General features: G+C 45.0%; 1 protein-coding gene across 5 annotated transcripts in view; it reads left to right on the plus strand.

The window, feature by feature from the left end:
• MYO1B (myosin IB) overlaps positions 1-12,904 on the plus strand; it is a 123,616-nt gene that overhangs the window by 72,883 nt on the left and 37,829 nt on the right. For all 5 annotated transcript variants that reach the window (XM_075430050.1, XM_075430045.1, XM_075430049.1 and 2 more), the window contains exons 8-13: positions 2,224-2,322; positions 2,697-2,800; positions 4,194-4,341; positions 5,007-5,125; positions 5,757-5,843; positions 6,173-6,238. In XM_075430050.1, coding sequence (XP_075286165.1) covers positions 2,224-2,322; positions 2,697-2,800; positions 4,194-4,341; positions 5,007-5,125; positions 5,757-5,843; positions 6,173-6,238 — 623 coding nt within the window. The remainder of the gene's footprint in view (positions 1-2,223; positions 2,323-2,696; positions 2,801-4,193; positions 4,342-5,006; positions 5,126-5,756; positions 5,844-6,172; positions 6,239-12,904) is intronic.

The raw sequence follows: 12,904 nt of genomic DNA on the forward strand, positions 1-12,904 counted from the left end.
GCCCCGTCCTCCTGACCCCCACCCTGCAGATATTTAGAGGCATTTCTAAGGTCCCCTCGCAATCTTCTCTTCTCCAGGCTGAACAAGCCCAGCTCCCTCAGCCTCTCCTCGTAGGAGAGATGCTCCTGTCCCTTCATCATCCTCATAGCCCTCCGCTGGACTCTCTCCAGTAGCTCCTCATCTTTCTTGAACTGGGGAGCCCAGAACTGGACACAGTACTCCAGATGAAGCTGAGGTTGCACACTAGGCTGCTGGGGAGAACTACACCTTCTGATCTATACCTTTTCAACATAGCATCAGCCATCAGGCGTTAGTCATCTGTGATTAAAAAAAAAAAACCAAAAGAAAAAGCCAACAAAATGGGAAAAATGAAAGTGGAGATCTGTAGCCTGCCCTGTCCTACCATAAAGATGAGCTGCTGGCCATATGCGACAGCCACTTGTTTGGCTGTGTCTTGGGTGTACTTTGTCATCAGGATGTGCAAAGCTTCCCGGTGCTGAAGCAGGGCCACCTTTGGAAGGGAAGAGACTGCAGGGTTACTGAATTATAAAAACACAAATGTCTATTCCAACAAGGCCGAAGTTCTGACGTAGTCACACGATGCATTCGGTGGTGAAGAGGGATTCATCTTCATGCAGTCAGATGCTCTGGTCGTTGGCACCTACTTTCTCTGTCACCTACTACCATGGTTGCTCCTCTGCTCTCAAGCAATTGCATGTTTATGGAATAATAGTTCCTCTGGTCTGTAAAATATTTGAAATTTGCTTATTTGGAGGAGGGCCTCCTAGGCTTTGTATAATTTTGTGGGTTGAAGATTGTGGTCTCTGGTTCCTATTCCACAGGAAAGGGTGTAAGCTTAGGTAATTACAGTGGGCAACACAGGCACAGCATGCTGCCTGTAGCTGGCGAAAATATGAATATGCTCTCTTGCTCTCCTCCTTGCACCTCCGTTCATGGAGCAAACTCTGGGGCAGACGCTTTTCCTTGGCTAAGCCAGAAAGCCGGTGGGGCCGGGGGGCTGCAGCCTGGCATGGGGGCATCCAAGCTGTGGTGATTTCCCTTTTGGGGCTTTCTTCTTGCGTGGGCACAGCTTAGAGAGAACTTCGCCCCAGTCAGAGCAAGCTGTGGTGGCTACGCAGTAGTGGTAGGTGCGTGGGGGATCTCCTTTGCTGTGCACTTGGAATGAGGCGCCGAATGTCTCTGTCTTCATGCTGCTGAATGTGCGTAGCTGAAGAGAAACTGCATACTGGGAACTGTGGGCTTGCTGTCTGGAAAATGGTGTGGAGCCCTCGTGTGCCAGTGAGAAAAGAAGGACAAACGGGGTTTTTCTGTACAAAACCAGCCAGCGACACCGATACCTGTCCAGAGGTTCTCTTCTCGCATCGCTCTCCCCGTGCGCCGGGGCCCTCAGCCTTTCGGTGCGGTACCGGCTGAACAAGCTTTGTGCTGTCACCTCCACGGTAAATGCGGTGCAGTGTGAGGTGTTTGCAGTCAAGCAAGCAGTCGTGAAGCAGAGGAAGTTCCGTCTGAAGATGAAGAAGAACTTCTTCCCTCTGAGGGTGACGGAGCCCTGCCCCAGGCTGCCCAGTGAGGCTGTGGAGTCTCCTTCTCTGGAGATATTCAAGACCCACCTGGACAAGGTCCTGTGCAGCCTGCTCTGGGTGACCATGCTTTGGCAGGAGGGTTGGCCCAGATGACCCACAGAGGTCCCTTCCAACCCCTAACCTTCTGTGATTCTGTGAATTATTTCATGGTCTGCTGCACCTGAAGATCACAAAGTGCTACATGATTATTTCGATTAAATTCTTGCTTTATTTCGCTTCCCCCTTTTGTTACCCCCCTTTCATGTGCTTAGCCTGTTAACATTCCAGTTCTTTTCAAACCTTCACCCCTACAGTCATTCTCCCCAAATCTTTGTTTTGTGGTGGCACTGTAAATTGGTCGACGTCTTTTGGGCGTGTTGCCTCCCTGACCTCCGTTTTCTTTGCAGCTCATGGACTGAAGCGTTTAGAAGCGCACTGGGCTTACGGCTTGCCCAAAGAACTTATTTGAGAAATATGTGATACATTGTGATAAGGTTCATGCTGGCCATTTATCATCTTCTAATTTGCTGCTGATGACATAAAGCAATGAAGGAGAAAACGATGGGGGATTATATTCATATTAAAGGGTTTTGCTCCAGCGATCTTCCCCTGACCTGAGAGATTTTGTTTGTTTGTTTAGACCTGCTAGAGAAGTCTCGTGTGGTGAAGCAGCCAAGAGGTGAAAGAAACTTTCACATTTTCTACCAGATACTGTCTGGTGCGTCGGAAGACTTCCTCTGTAAGTGTTGCCCTTGCGCCATTTTCAGATGTGAATCTTCTTTATATTCAGTGTGCTGTGCCACGCACATCCCCTGTTGTGGGAAATGTGATGCTGAGTCATTTTTTAAATCATTGGTGGTAGTGGCAAGAGTAATACTTGAAGTAAGTACATGGTTTGGTATTATCCAGGTACCTGAGTCAGCATGAGCTTCGCAATGTATTATAAACAAAGAAGAACGCCTATTTTCATTCGTTAGGCTTGTAATTAAAATCTCCTTAGAGAAAACTTAATCCTGATAATCATAAGAGCAGTTCTTGACAATACTGGTTTTGGGATAGGAGAGCTACTAAGAAGAATGCTGTTACTAACGATATTTTTATTCGATTTATTAGGCAAGCTCAAACTGGAGCGGGACTTCAGCAGATACAACTACCTGGGCCTGGATTCTGCCAAAGTGAACGGAGTGGACGATGCTGCAAACTTCAGAACGGTCAGGGTAAGCAGTAACGGGGGCTGGGCGTGAACCCCCGAGGGCTCAACGCTGACGCGGGGTTCTGACGCCGTTGGGCTGGGCTGGGCGGGCGGCTTCGCCAAGTACTAGCACTCTTCGTGCAAGGGTAGAGCGTGGTTGCGCAGGGAAGCTTAGCTACAACTGGAAAATGCAAAGAACCAAGTTTTGGGAGTATTCTAGTGGGAATACAAACAAAGAAGGGGGGGGGAGGAAGCCCAGACCCCTCGACCAGATGATGGAAAATATTGTATTGAGTAGATGCTTATGATGGCAGTGACTGAGGGGCAGTGGGCACAAACTGAGGCACAGGAAGTTCCGTCTGAACATGAGGAGGAACTTCTTCCCTCTGAGGGTGACGGAGCACTGGCCCAGGCTGCCCAGGGAGGTTGTGGAGTCTCCTTCTCTGGAGATATTCAAGACCCGCCTGGATGGGGTCCTGTGCGGCCTGCTGTAGGTGACCCTGCTTCGGCAGGGGAGTTGGACTAGATGACCCACAGAGGTCCCTTCCAACCCCTACTATTCTGTGATTCTGTGATTCTGAGCTTCGTCAACCAGGTGGTGCTGACCAGACTGAAAAAACAGGGCTGGGATGGTTCTCAAGATGATTTACCGTGATGTTTTTGCTTAGAATCATAGAATGGTTTGGGTTGAAAGGGACCTTAAAGATCATCTGGTTCCAACCCCCCTGCCATGAGCAGGGACATCTTCCACCAGCCCAGGGTGCTCAGAGCTCCATCCAACCTGGCCTTGAACCCTGCCAGGGAGGGGGCAGCCACAGCTTCTCTGGGCAGCCTGGGCCAGTGTTTCACCACCCTCACGGTGAAGAATTTCTTCCTAATATCTCATGTAAATCTGCCTTCTTTTAGTTTAGAGCCGTTCCCCCTTGTCCCATCACTACCACACTCTTGTGAAAAGCCCCTCTCCATCCTTCCTGGTTTTACTCAGGTACAAGAAGAATACAGGACCCTGTTACCCACTGCAAACTTAGATTCTAAAAGTTGTTGGCTTTTAAAGCAACAGAGTGGACTGAGAAGAGAGAAGTACCTGTTTGTTTGACTGTGAAAAATTGGGTTCAGTTATAAACTAAATTAAGTGAATAAAAAAAAGTGCTGCATTTTAGAAACCTGTAAACTGAATGAATCGTAGGAGCGGACTGGACTGACGTGCCAGCTCAGTTACAAGCTCTTCTGCAACCTGTCTTTTATATTAAAAAGCTTGCTTATCTAAGCATGGTAATTGTATCATGTTCTTTTTGTAGCAGAGGAATTCATAAAACCTTTCTTTTTTATGCTAATGCAGATAAATGGTGAGTTTTGCAAGTACGATCTGTTTAAATGCAGGTTCTTTTAGCTCGTAATTTTATCTGTCCCCTTTCCAGAATGCAATGCAGATTGTTGGTTTTATGGATCATGAAACACAGTCTGTTTTTGAAGTGGTGGCAGCCGTTCTGAAGTTGGGAAATATTGAATTTAAGCCTGAGTCTCGCGTGAATGGCCTAGATGAAAGTAAAATCAAAGATAAAAATGGTAAGATGTGAGATTAGGGATGGGAGGAAAACCACTAATTTGTCTGAAGTCGTTATTAATTTTGTAGTCTCTGTAGACATGCAGTATCCTTACAGATGAATTAAATTAGGTTGTTTCCAAAACTCACCCGCAGGCAAATATGGGTCGAATTCCGTGCTGCAATTTCCATCGCTCTGCTTGAAATTCAAAAAATTATTATTTTCTTTTTTTTAACTTTATTAAAACTTTACTAACGCTTTCTTCTGAGATGTTAAATGGTGCTCTGCATTTCTGTAGCTCCCTGGTTACTCTGCAACGCGGGCTTTTTGTGCTTTTCTAGTCTAGGGTGGCTCTGCCTGTAACGTCAGATTCATCTGGCCGTGTTTTTGCAGGTGATACATTTTGAAAGTTCATTTATTTTCATTTGAAAGTTTTTTTTCATCGTAATAATTAGTCTCTGATAAATGGAAGAAAAGTTTCTTCCCAAAAGTAACCAGATAGAAAGTGCTTTCAAACCCAGTAACTGCTTGGCAGGGTGGGGGGGAGAGCGTGGATGGGGGACGCTTCTGTTGAAGAAAATCTGTTTTGGGAAAATACTGAACTCCTTAAAAGTTCGTAGTTTTGGGGAAGAAAAAGCCATGATACGAAGGGATTTATGATATTTCCCCTCCCCTTTTTCACGCTAGAACTCAAGGAAATCTGCGAGTTGACAGGTATAGACCAGTCTGTACTGGAAAGGGCTTTCAGCTTCCGGACGGTTGAGGCCAAGCAAGAGAAAGTTTCGACGACGCTAAACGTGGCTCAGGTAAAAAGTTGTCCTGATTTTAAAGGAGAGAGTCATTTTAACTGGCAATTTATTCTACATGATAAACTGTAACTGCCCAAATAAAAACTACATCTAATAGGCTGTACTGGATAAAACGGATCGCTAGCATAAGTCTGGTTTTCCTTCAGCAGTTTGTAAGTGTTCAAATATAAGGATGTTTTGATTTTTTGTGTGAATGGCCTCAAAAATCCGAGGGGTAGGAAAATGTGCAGAACCATTTCATTTTTCCATTCTCTGCAACATGTTGAACGCGCCGTGGCAGACTGCTCTCGTGCAGAGCAGCTGGTGTAATTTCACGCGAGTTCTGCGCCCCGGGCTGCAGAAGAACTTTGGCCGCCGTGTGAATTTCTGTTTCGGGGAGGCTGCAGAGCCAGCGCGATTGCCACCCGTGTCTGACCAGCTCGGGCTAGTAGCGAGGTCCTTTCCCGAGTCCCTTGGCTGAGGATTGGGATGCGGGGTGCGAGTCCTGGCTCCGGTGCCTCTTTGGGCAGAGGCGCTGCTGCCGGAGCCGTTCGCGCTCCGTTCGTGGCACCTTTAGGATACGTCAGTAACGTAAAAACGTTGGCATTAGCCCGGCGTTTACAGCATTTTTCTTCTTTCTCCTGTTTAGGCTTATTACGCCCGTGATGCTCTGGCCAAGAATTTATACAGCCGGCTGTTCTCGTGGCTCGTTACCAGGATCAATGAGAGCATTAAGGTATTGTTGGTTTGTGATGGTAAAAAAATCAGTAGAGATCCTTTCGGTTAAAGTGGACAGCAAAACTGTGCTCGTCGGTCTCGTTGCTCCTGGCTGGGCACTGCTACACGCGGGACCGGTGAAGAACCGTATCGCAGCTCAGCACACTTCTGTCTGCTCCGTTTTGAAGCTTATGAAAATAATCACTTTAAGTGTATTTTGGGAAACCATACTTAATATATTTTAGTTTACAGAATTTGACAGCCTGCTTAGGAGATACGTTATTTTTCTTGATTCCCAAGTACGAAATGTACAGATGATTGACTCAATGTTTAATTTTTTTTTTTAAGGCACAAACCAAAGTGAGAAAGAAGGTAATGGGGGTGCTGGATATCTATGGCTTTGAAATTTTTGAGGTAAGACTTCTATAATGCTAAACATTTGACATGAGAGCTGTTATTAAAGCTTAATAGAGTAATTCATGAATTTCTAATCAACATACATGTAATTTGTAATCAAGTGTGTCATTCGTTACAAAAAACCACTAGAAAAGTAAGCCAAAGACAGATGTCTTAGCGTGTCTGGCAACTGAAACAAAGATTTACAAAAGCCAAACTTTGTGTTTTTACACCATAGGTAAATAAATATTGATTGTGGGTAAACTAAATATATTTTGTTGTGACATACATTCTGAGCGTAAGAGAAACGCTGGCAGGGTCATTTCTGCCCTGAGGCATTTTGTGGATGTCTTTGAACAAGCTTTGTATCCTTTAAAAACACACACCAAAAACTATACTTTTTTTCTCCTGTCAAAATTAAACAAGGGATTATATTCCATTTCATCTTGATTCACTTAGATAAATATTCTGTACTGATTCCTAACTAATAATCTGTGGCTCGCTGCTGGTTTGCTTATGATAGTGTTTTTAGACTGGTGGTATTTTGAAACAAAAACAGTCGACGAGGAATTTTGAGTTGGGTTAGAGAACACCAGGGAGAGGGAGTTTTCATAAATCTTGTTCTGATAGTTTATTGTAAGAGATTTATAGATCTCGGGTGGAATCTGTATAGTGTTTAAACTAGAAGCTGTACTGGGGAGAAAGTTCAGTAGAAAGCATGCAATCCTTACCCACTTCCCTACATCCCTCTTGAAAATCCAGGGAGTGTGTTTGAACTGTGTAGAAGATGGGAATAATCCAGAAAAGAGTAGTTACACATGGGAGGGCGATGTAAGTTTGATTTCAGAAGCATAACATCAAAGTGCGTGCGAATGAAAATACCTCTGTGAAGAGGAAGAACAAAGCTGAAACTTGCCTCGAGGGTTTACTAAGCGAGGTTGGATTGTTTGCATTAAACATAAGAGCGTATTTATGAAAATATACTGCAAGCGGTCAGGTGGCTGAATGGAGATCTCGGTGCCAGATCTCTTTGGAGCTGGCCCTTGGTGTACCTTTAGAAGGCTGGACACTGGAATCGTGCTGCTGGCATCTCCGAGCGGGACTCTTGTTTTCACTAGCTCTTTCTTTTATGCGTGATTAAGGATAAACATGTAGGGTGAGGTGGGAGACAGAAGCGTGCACTAGCACACAAGCCAGCTGAGTAGTTGTGTTTGTCGGATGCTGTTCCGGAGACAAGGTGGTTTCTTGTGTGTAACTTTCTTTTTTGTAGGAGTTCAACATCTTAGAAGGTCGTAAGTAAGTAGCTGAGTACAGGAGATGTAGTTTTGCAGAAGAAAAATGAAAAAAAACCCAAGATTCTTTTTCACTTTTCATACTGAGTTGCAATGTAGCTTTCCCAATTCATACAAACTCACAAGCTTTAATAAGGGTAGTTATTGGTCGCTCCTTTAAATGCTGACTATTGGTTTTACTGGAAAAGGTGGGAAAGGCTTGCCTTGTGACTTGGGGGTCGAATTCATCAGTGCGTTCGTACAAAACGGAACTCTTCCTCTCGTGAGTTAAGACCTGTGGTGAGAGCAGTATCCAAGCGTCTCGGTTCAGCATCGCAGAAATAATGCAGTGATTCCTGAACATTCAGAAGGGGGGTCAGGTAGTATGCCAGAAACATACGTGGCTTGTACTATGCCATGTTTTAATTTAAAGATATTTGAAAAAAGAAACTTGATTGGTTTAAGTTTCTAGAGGTAGCTAGTGCAGTTACTGGTATTGGGACTGCGTGGCAATACTGTAAGTCAAAGGGGGAATGACAGGAAAACAATCCATTAGAAACTCCCAGATCAACTGTATTTCCAGTACCACCCACTCAGCCATCCGTGTGTCTCCAGGCAGGGTAATTTTATAATCAGAAACTGCTGACGTATTCCCAGTTGACTCAAAAGCAAAGATATTCTTTCAAGGTAAAACAAAATGGGTTTTCTATGCAGCTCTGCTTGGAACAAAATATGATATTATGTCATAATCCTTAAATTGTGTAAAAATGATTCTGTAATGAATGCAGAATCAAATACACTGTACACTGTATAGGCAAAGTGTAGCTGGTCTTGTGGTTGCTTGAACGAACGCCACGTAGTAAGGTCGATTAAGAGGACGCCTACCAAATACTTCTGTTGAGATTTGTAACAAATGATCGAATCTCACAAAAATTATTAAAGATCTTGAGAAAATGCTTACAAAAAACAATCATTGTGGAGAATTTAAGTAACTGCTTCACAGAAAACATGTTGTTTAATTATATCGAAGTAATCAAGGAATGAAATTTTAACACTGTACATTACCGTAACTCGAGGAAAATTCAATAACGTCTTCAGATTTATGACATAAAAAATATGGTGGAATTTGCTGTGTGGTACGTTTGTAAACACGATGGCTAAACATTCAAGATGCTAGCTGAGGTGTAGCTAATGGCAGTAACTATATCCATCTAATTACAAATTGCTTAAAACCTCTGACTAAAAATGTGCAGCTCCCTTTTGAACCTAATTCTCGACGCAGATTTTGATTTCGTGTTCTGTTCTTGAAGGTCGGAACTAACATCATCTCCATAAAGAATGTTTTTTGGCAAAAATGTATTTAAAAGACTTCTTTATCTGTAAACTCGTGCATTTTAAACTTGCAAGCTCTTTGACACGTGGAAGGTGGAAAGGCCTGCTGTAATTGTGGTCCTGCTCAGGGAGCAGCTAGGTTTATGATTTGTGCATGTTCTTGGACCTGAAGTGTCCCTGTACCTTGGAGACAGAACACCTCAAAAATCATAGTAGGTGTAAGAGGAGTTTTTTATTTACACGCTAAACATTTACACATGAAGCTTAGTACCATTGAAAAAAGTAGCAAGATACATGTTTACTGAAGGCTGATAGCTGATTTTTTTTCCCCTTTAGTATTACAATTACCCATCAGGATTGCAGAAGGAATACACTAATGATACTCTAGTTTTACCTATTTTATCTGGAGAGTCTCACTTAAAAGCTATTGGAATACATTGCGGAATAGTCTGCTTCCACTGCAAAAACAGTAGTTTTTGTTTTGTTTTGTAACGGGCAGGGCAGACAATATTTCTTGGGCCTTATTCCCGTTTAGGAGGATTCCTTAGACCATCCTACAATTCCTGCTGTAAGGAGAGTAAAGAAATCCAGATTTACCATTCTGAACGATCCCACATTTCACCTGCTGATGCTGGGGACCTTATAAATGCTTAGGGGACCTTATCAATGCTTATAAATATCTGCAGGGTGGGTGTCAGGAGGATGGGGCCAGACTCTTTCCAGTGGTGCCCAGCGACAGGACAAGGGGCAATGGGCACAAACTGAAGCAGAGGAAGCTCCATCTGAAGATGAGGAAGAACTTCTTGCCTCCGAGGGTGACGGAGCCCTGGCCCAGGCTGCCCAGGGAGGCTGTGGAGTCTCCTTCTCTGGAGATGTTCCAGACCCACCTGGACGTGATCCTGTGCAGCCGGCTCTGGGTGACTCTGCTTGGGCAGGGGGTTGGACTGGGTGACCCACAGAGGTCCCTTCCAACCCCGACCATTCTGTGATTCTGCGATTAATAGCAATCTTGTTCTATCATATGGAAAATGAAGCTTATATAAATGAGATTTTTTTTTCATCTATTTTTGAAAATTACTTTCTTTACTGTCCACTGTAATTTCTGCAATTTTTCTGTAATTTAAGGTGAAGTTAACTTATAAAGTAACTGGAGGTTTCTTGAAACTTCACAGAGGAAAGATATTGGAGCACTGATAGTGCTGGTGTATACTCTTTGGGATTTGGTTTCCAATAGTATTTTTATCAAGTACAAACCCCATTTTTCGGGCAAACCCAAAAGCTATCCCAAAAAGAAGATTTAAGGACTTGGCTGTCCAAAAATTCAGATTAGGGAATTTAAATCTATCGATAATCTTCAGCCTTTGTGGTTCTGGCAGATGTTGACGGCAAGCTTGGCTAAACGATCCACAAAATAGGTGCTGTAAAGCTCTGTGTGTTTGTGAATCCTGCCATGCCCTTTGTGGTAAGCTGGGTGCTGGGACGGGATGTTTCGAAAGCGAAATGCTGAAATTTTGGGTGTCTCCGTGCGGATTTTCTATGGGCAAGGAGTTAGAGAGTGGGATTAGCGTGAAAATGCAGGCTGCAGGACCGGGCTGGTGGTGTAACGCTGCGGGAGCTCGAGCCGTGGGTTGCAGCCTGATGCTGATTGCTCCAAGGACGCTTCCGCCCCTTTTTGGGCGGCTTTTTGGGTATAGCTGGTCTGCAGCCAAGGCTGTGATTTGAGGTGGGGTAGGGGTGGCAGTTGGTGGCACGGGGAATTTCAGACCCCGATTGCAGACTTCCTGGGGTGGGTTTAGGGCTGGTCGCGGTTTATTCTGTATTTTGGGGGCGGAAGCGGTTTCTGCATCTCTGCAAAATGTCTGGTTGGTGCTTATGAAGAAGAAATGAAGGCTGTGGAAGGCAGGTGACCGAGGGCCTGGCAGGTCTCAGCAGAAATGAGCAGAAGACTCCTCCTGTTCGGTTTGGATGTTTAATTTTCTGTCGTGTGCATTTCCTGCGCCGACGAGGGCTAGGGTATGTAAAAATGAATGTTACGGAGCAAGTGTGAATATTTCATCCTGCCTAGCCTTCAGAGACAAAAACGCCTGCCTGTGCTCCTTGGCTTAACGGCTTTATTCTGAGTTTTCAGGCGCCGCTGCGTAGCAGGTCCATATGACAAAGCTGATGATTTGGAGTGCAGTTTGATGAAAGTTAAGGCTGCCAAACAAGGCTTGTTCTTGACGTTTGCCAGGCCCCGAGAAGTCAGTCTGAGAGTGTGAACGGTTTCTGCTCAATCTCTGGGCGGAGAAGTTTGTTCCGCGTATTTTAGCCCGGCGGGGATGCGCTGGGGATGGAGCTGTGAAAGATGGAAAGGGCAGCAGAAGGAGCGGGACTGTTTCCATTTGACCCTCAGACATCTGCTGAGGGCTGACCCGAGGTGATGTGAATGCCTTCCCTTTGGGGACAGCATCTGACCAACTCCTGTTGCTCCAGGTACGCAAGGACACGTAAAGGCGTAGTGGCGTCCATCGCGTTCGGCGTAAAACCCAGCAGGAAATAAAAATCCCATCGAAAAAGATCCAAACAAGCAACTTGGCAGTAAACCCATGTGCATTTCTTAGAGTCTGTGATGCACTTTGATAGTGCTTCTCTTCATTTACAGCAGTTGGCTTGTTTCTTGTGCGTAGAAGTCCCACGTGGTGATGGGAAGAAGCTTGGTTATATTGCACGTACTACGTCAGCTGTCATCTGGACATTGATAAAATGCCAATATCTTTATTGAGGGAATACATTAGAAATATGAAGAATGCAGTTTCATTGTATTAACATGTTCACAGTTGTGGTAATTGTCTGTTTTTAGAGGGAAGGAACCAAATAAGGAGGGGATAAACATCGAAAATACCTGAGATGTTTAAGGCATGAAAAAACTGCGGAGATACTTCCACTTTTAGTGTCACCTAAACGACACCTTGGTCCGGTTGCTGAATAGTTCCTTTGCCTTTATCTGTCCTGTTCGTGACGTGAAGGCGATTGCAGCTGCGGAGCACGCTGAGCTCCGAGAGATTGCTGGTAGCCCAGAGGCCTCCCCCTGCACCCCCCAAAGGAGGATTTGACTGGAGAAGGGTCTAGTTATTTGCTAGAAAGACAGCTTATTAGAGGGGGAGGAAGAAAAAAGCATAGAGAAAACTGCCTTATTAGGATCTTCTTTTATCTTCATCTTTTCAGTTTTTCTCCATTCTTTGAGGCTCTGGGGACCCTGTCTTCGTGTCTTGACTTGGGCTCTAACTCAGCCGTGGCTCTCTGTGGTTTTGGTAGTTCCCTAATCTCCAGACTGTAATTTCCAGCCGCCTCTTCTAGGCTCTCTACCTTGCAACAGATTCCCTTGTCGAAATTGCTCAGCCCTTTCCCGACGCCCGTCGGCATATCGTGTACTGGCAAGCGGCAGTGCCAAAACGCTCAGTCTGATCGCGCCGGGCAAAGCCCAGTCTGCTGGGAAAGGGGAGAGCTGGATTTGCCATCTCTAATGGATCAACTGCCTCTGCTGGCAGGCGTTGTGAAAGAGGGGAGCTTTACGGAGAGGGACCCTTGGTTGGACTCCTAGGTGCTAGGGACTTTTTAAAATACAGTTAAAGCAAAAATTTCCTGAAGTGCTAGAGTGCTCAGAAGCATCCCAGGAAGACAATTAATGACATTATAATTAAAGTATTTAGAGAGGCTCATTTTGCAAAAAGCAGGTTTATGAAGTCAATCCCGTTGGCTGTTTGTTTTCAACAGCGGAAATCTTTGAAATGCTGGAGCGAATAGAACACAAATGCTCTGCTTCAGGTTGTGAGAGTAACGCTTTGCCCTGCGGCGGCTATTCTGCCTTAGCAGAGGAATGGCTATGGTTATAGAGCAGGTTCTTGAAAATTTGTCGTTCCTAATGTTCCAGGACTGTAATTTGTCGGGTTGAGTCTGTTGAAGTGATGGTACCTGGCTGGGTTTCCCCGTGGATTGCACATGCATCGTGTGCTCTGCTTTCGCTGTGGTTTCTCGCCCTTTTAACTCCAAATATGGTTTAGCCCTGCGTGTCCGGACACCACAGCTGGGAGCCGGAAGGGTT

The sequence above is a fragment of the Opisthocomus hoazin genome, chromosome 9 (genome assembly GCF_030867145.1).
Source record: "Opisthocomus hoazin isolate bOpiHoa1 chromosome 9, bOpiHoa1.hap1, whole genome shotgun sequence".
Lineage (NCBI taxonomy): Eukaryota > Metazoa > Chordata > Aves > Opisthocomiformes > Opisthocomidae > Opisthocomus > Opisthocomus hoazin.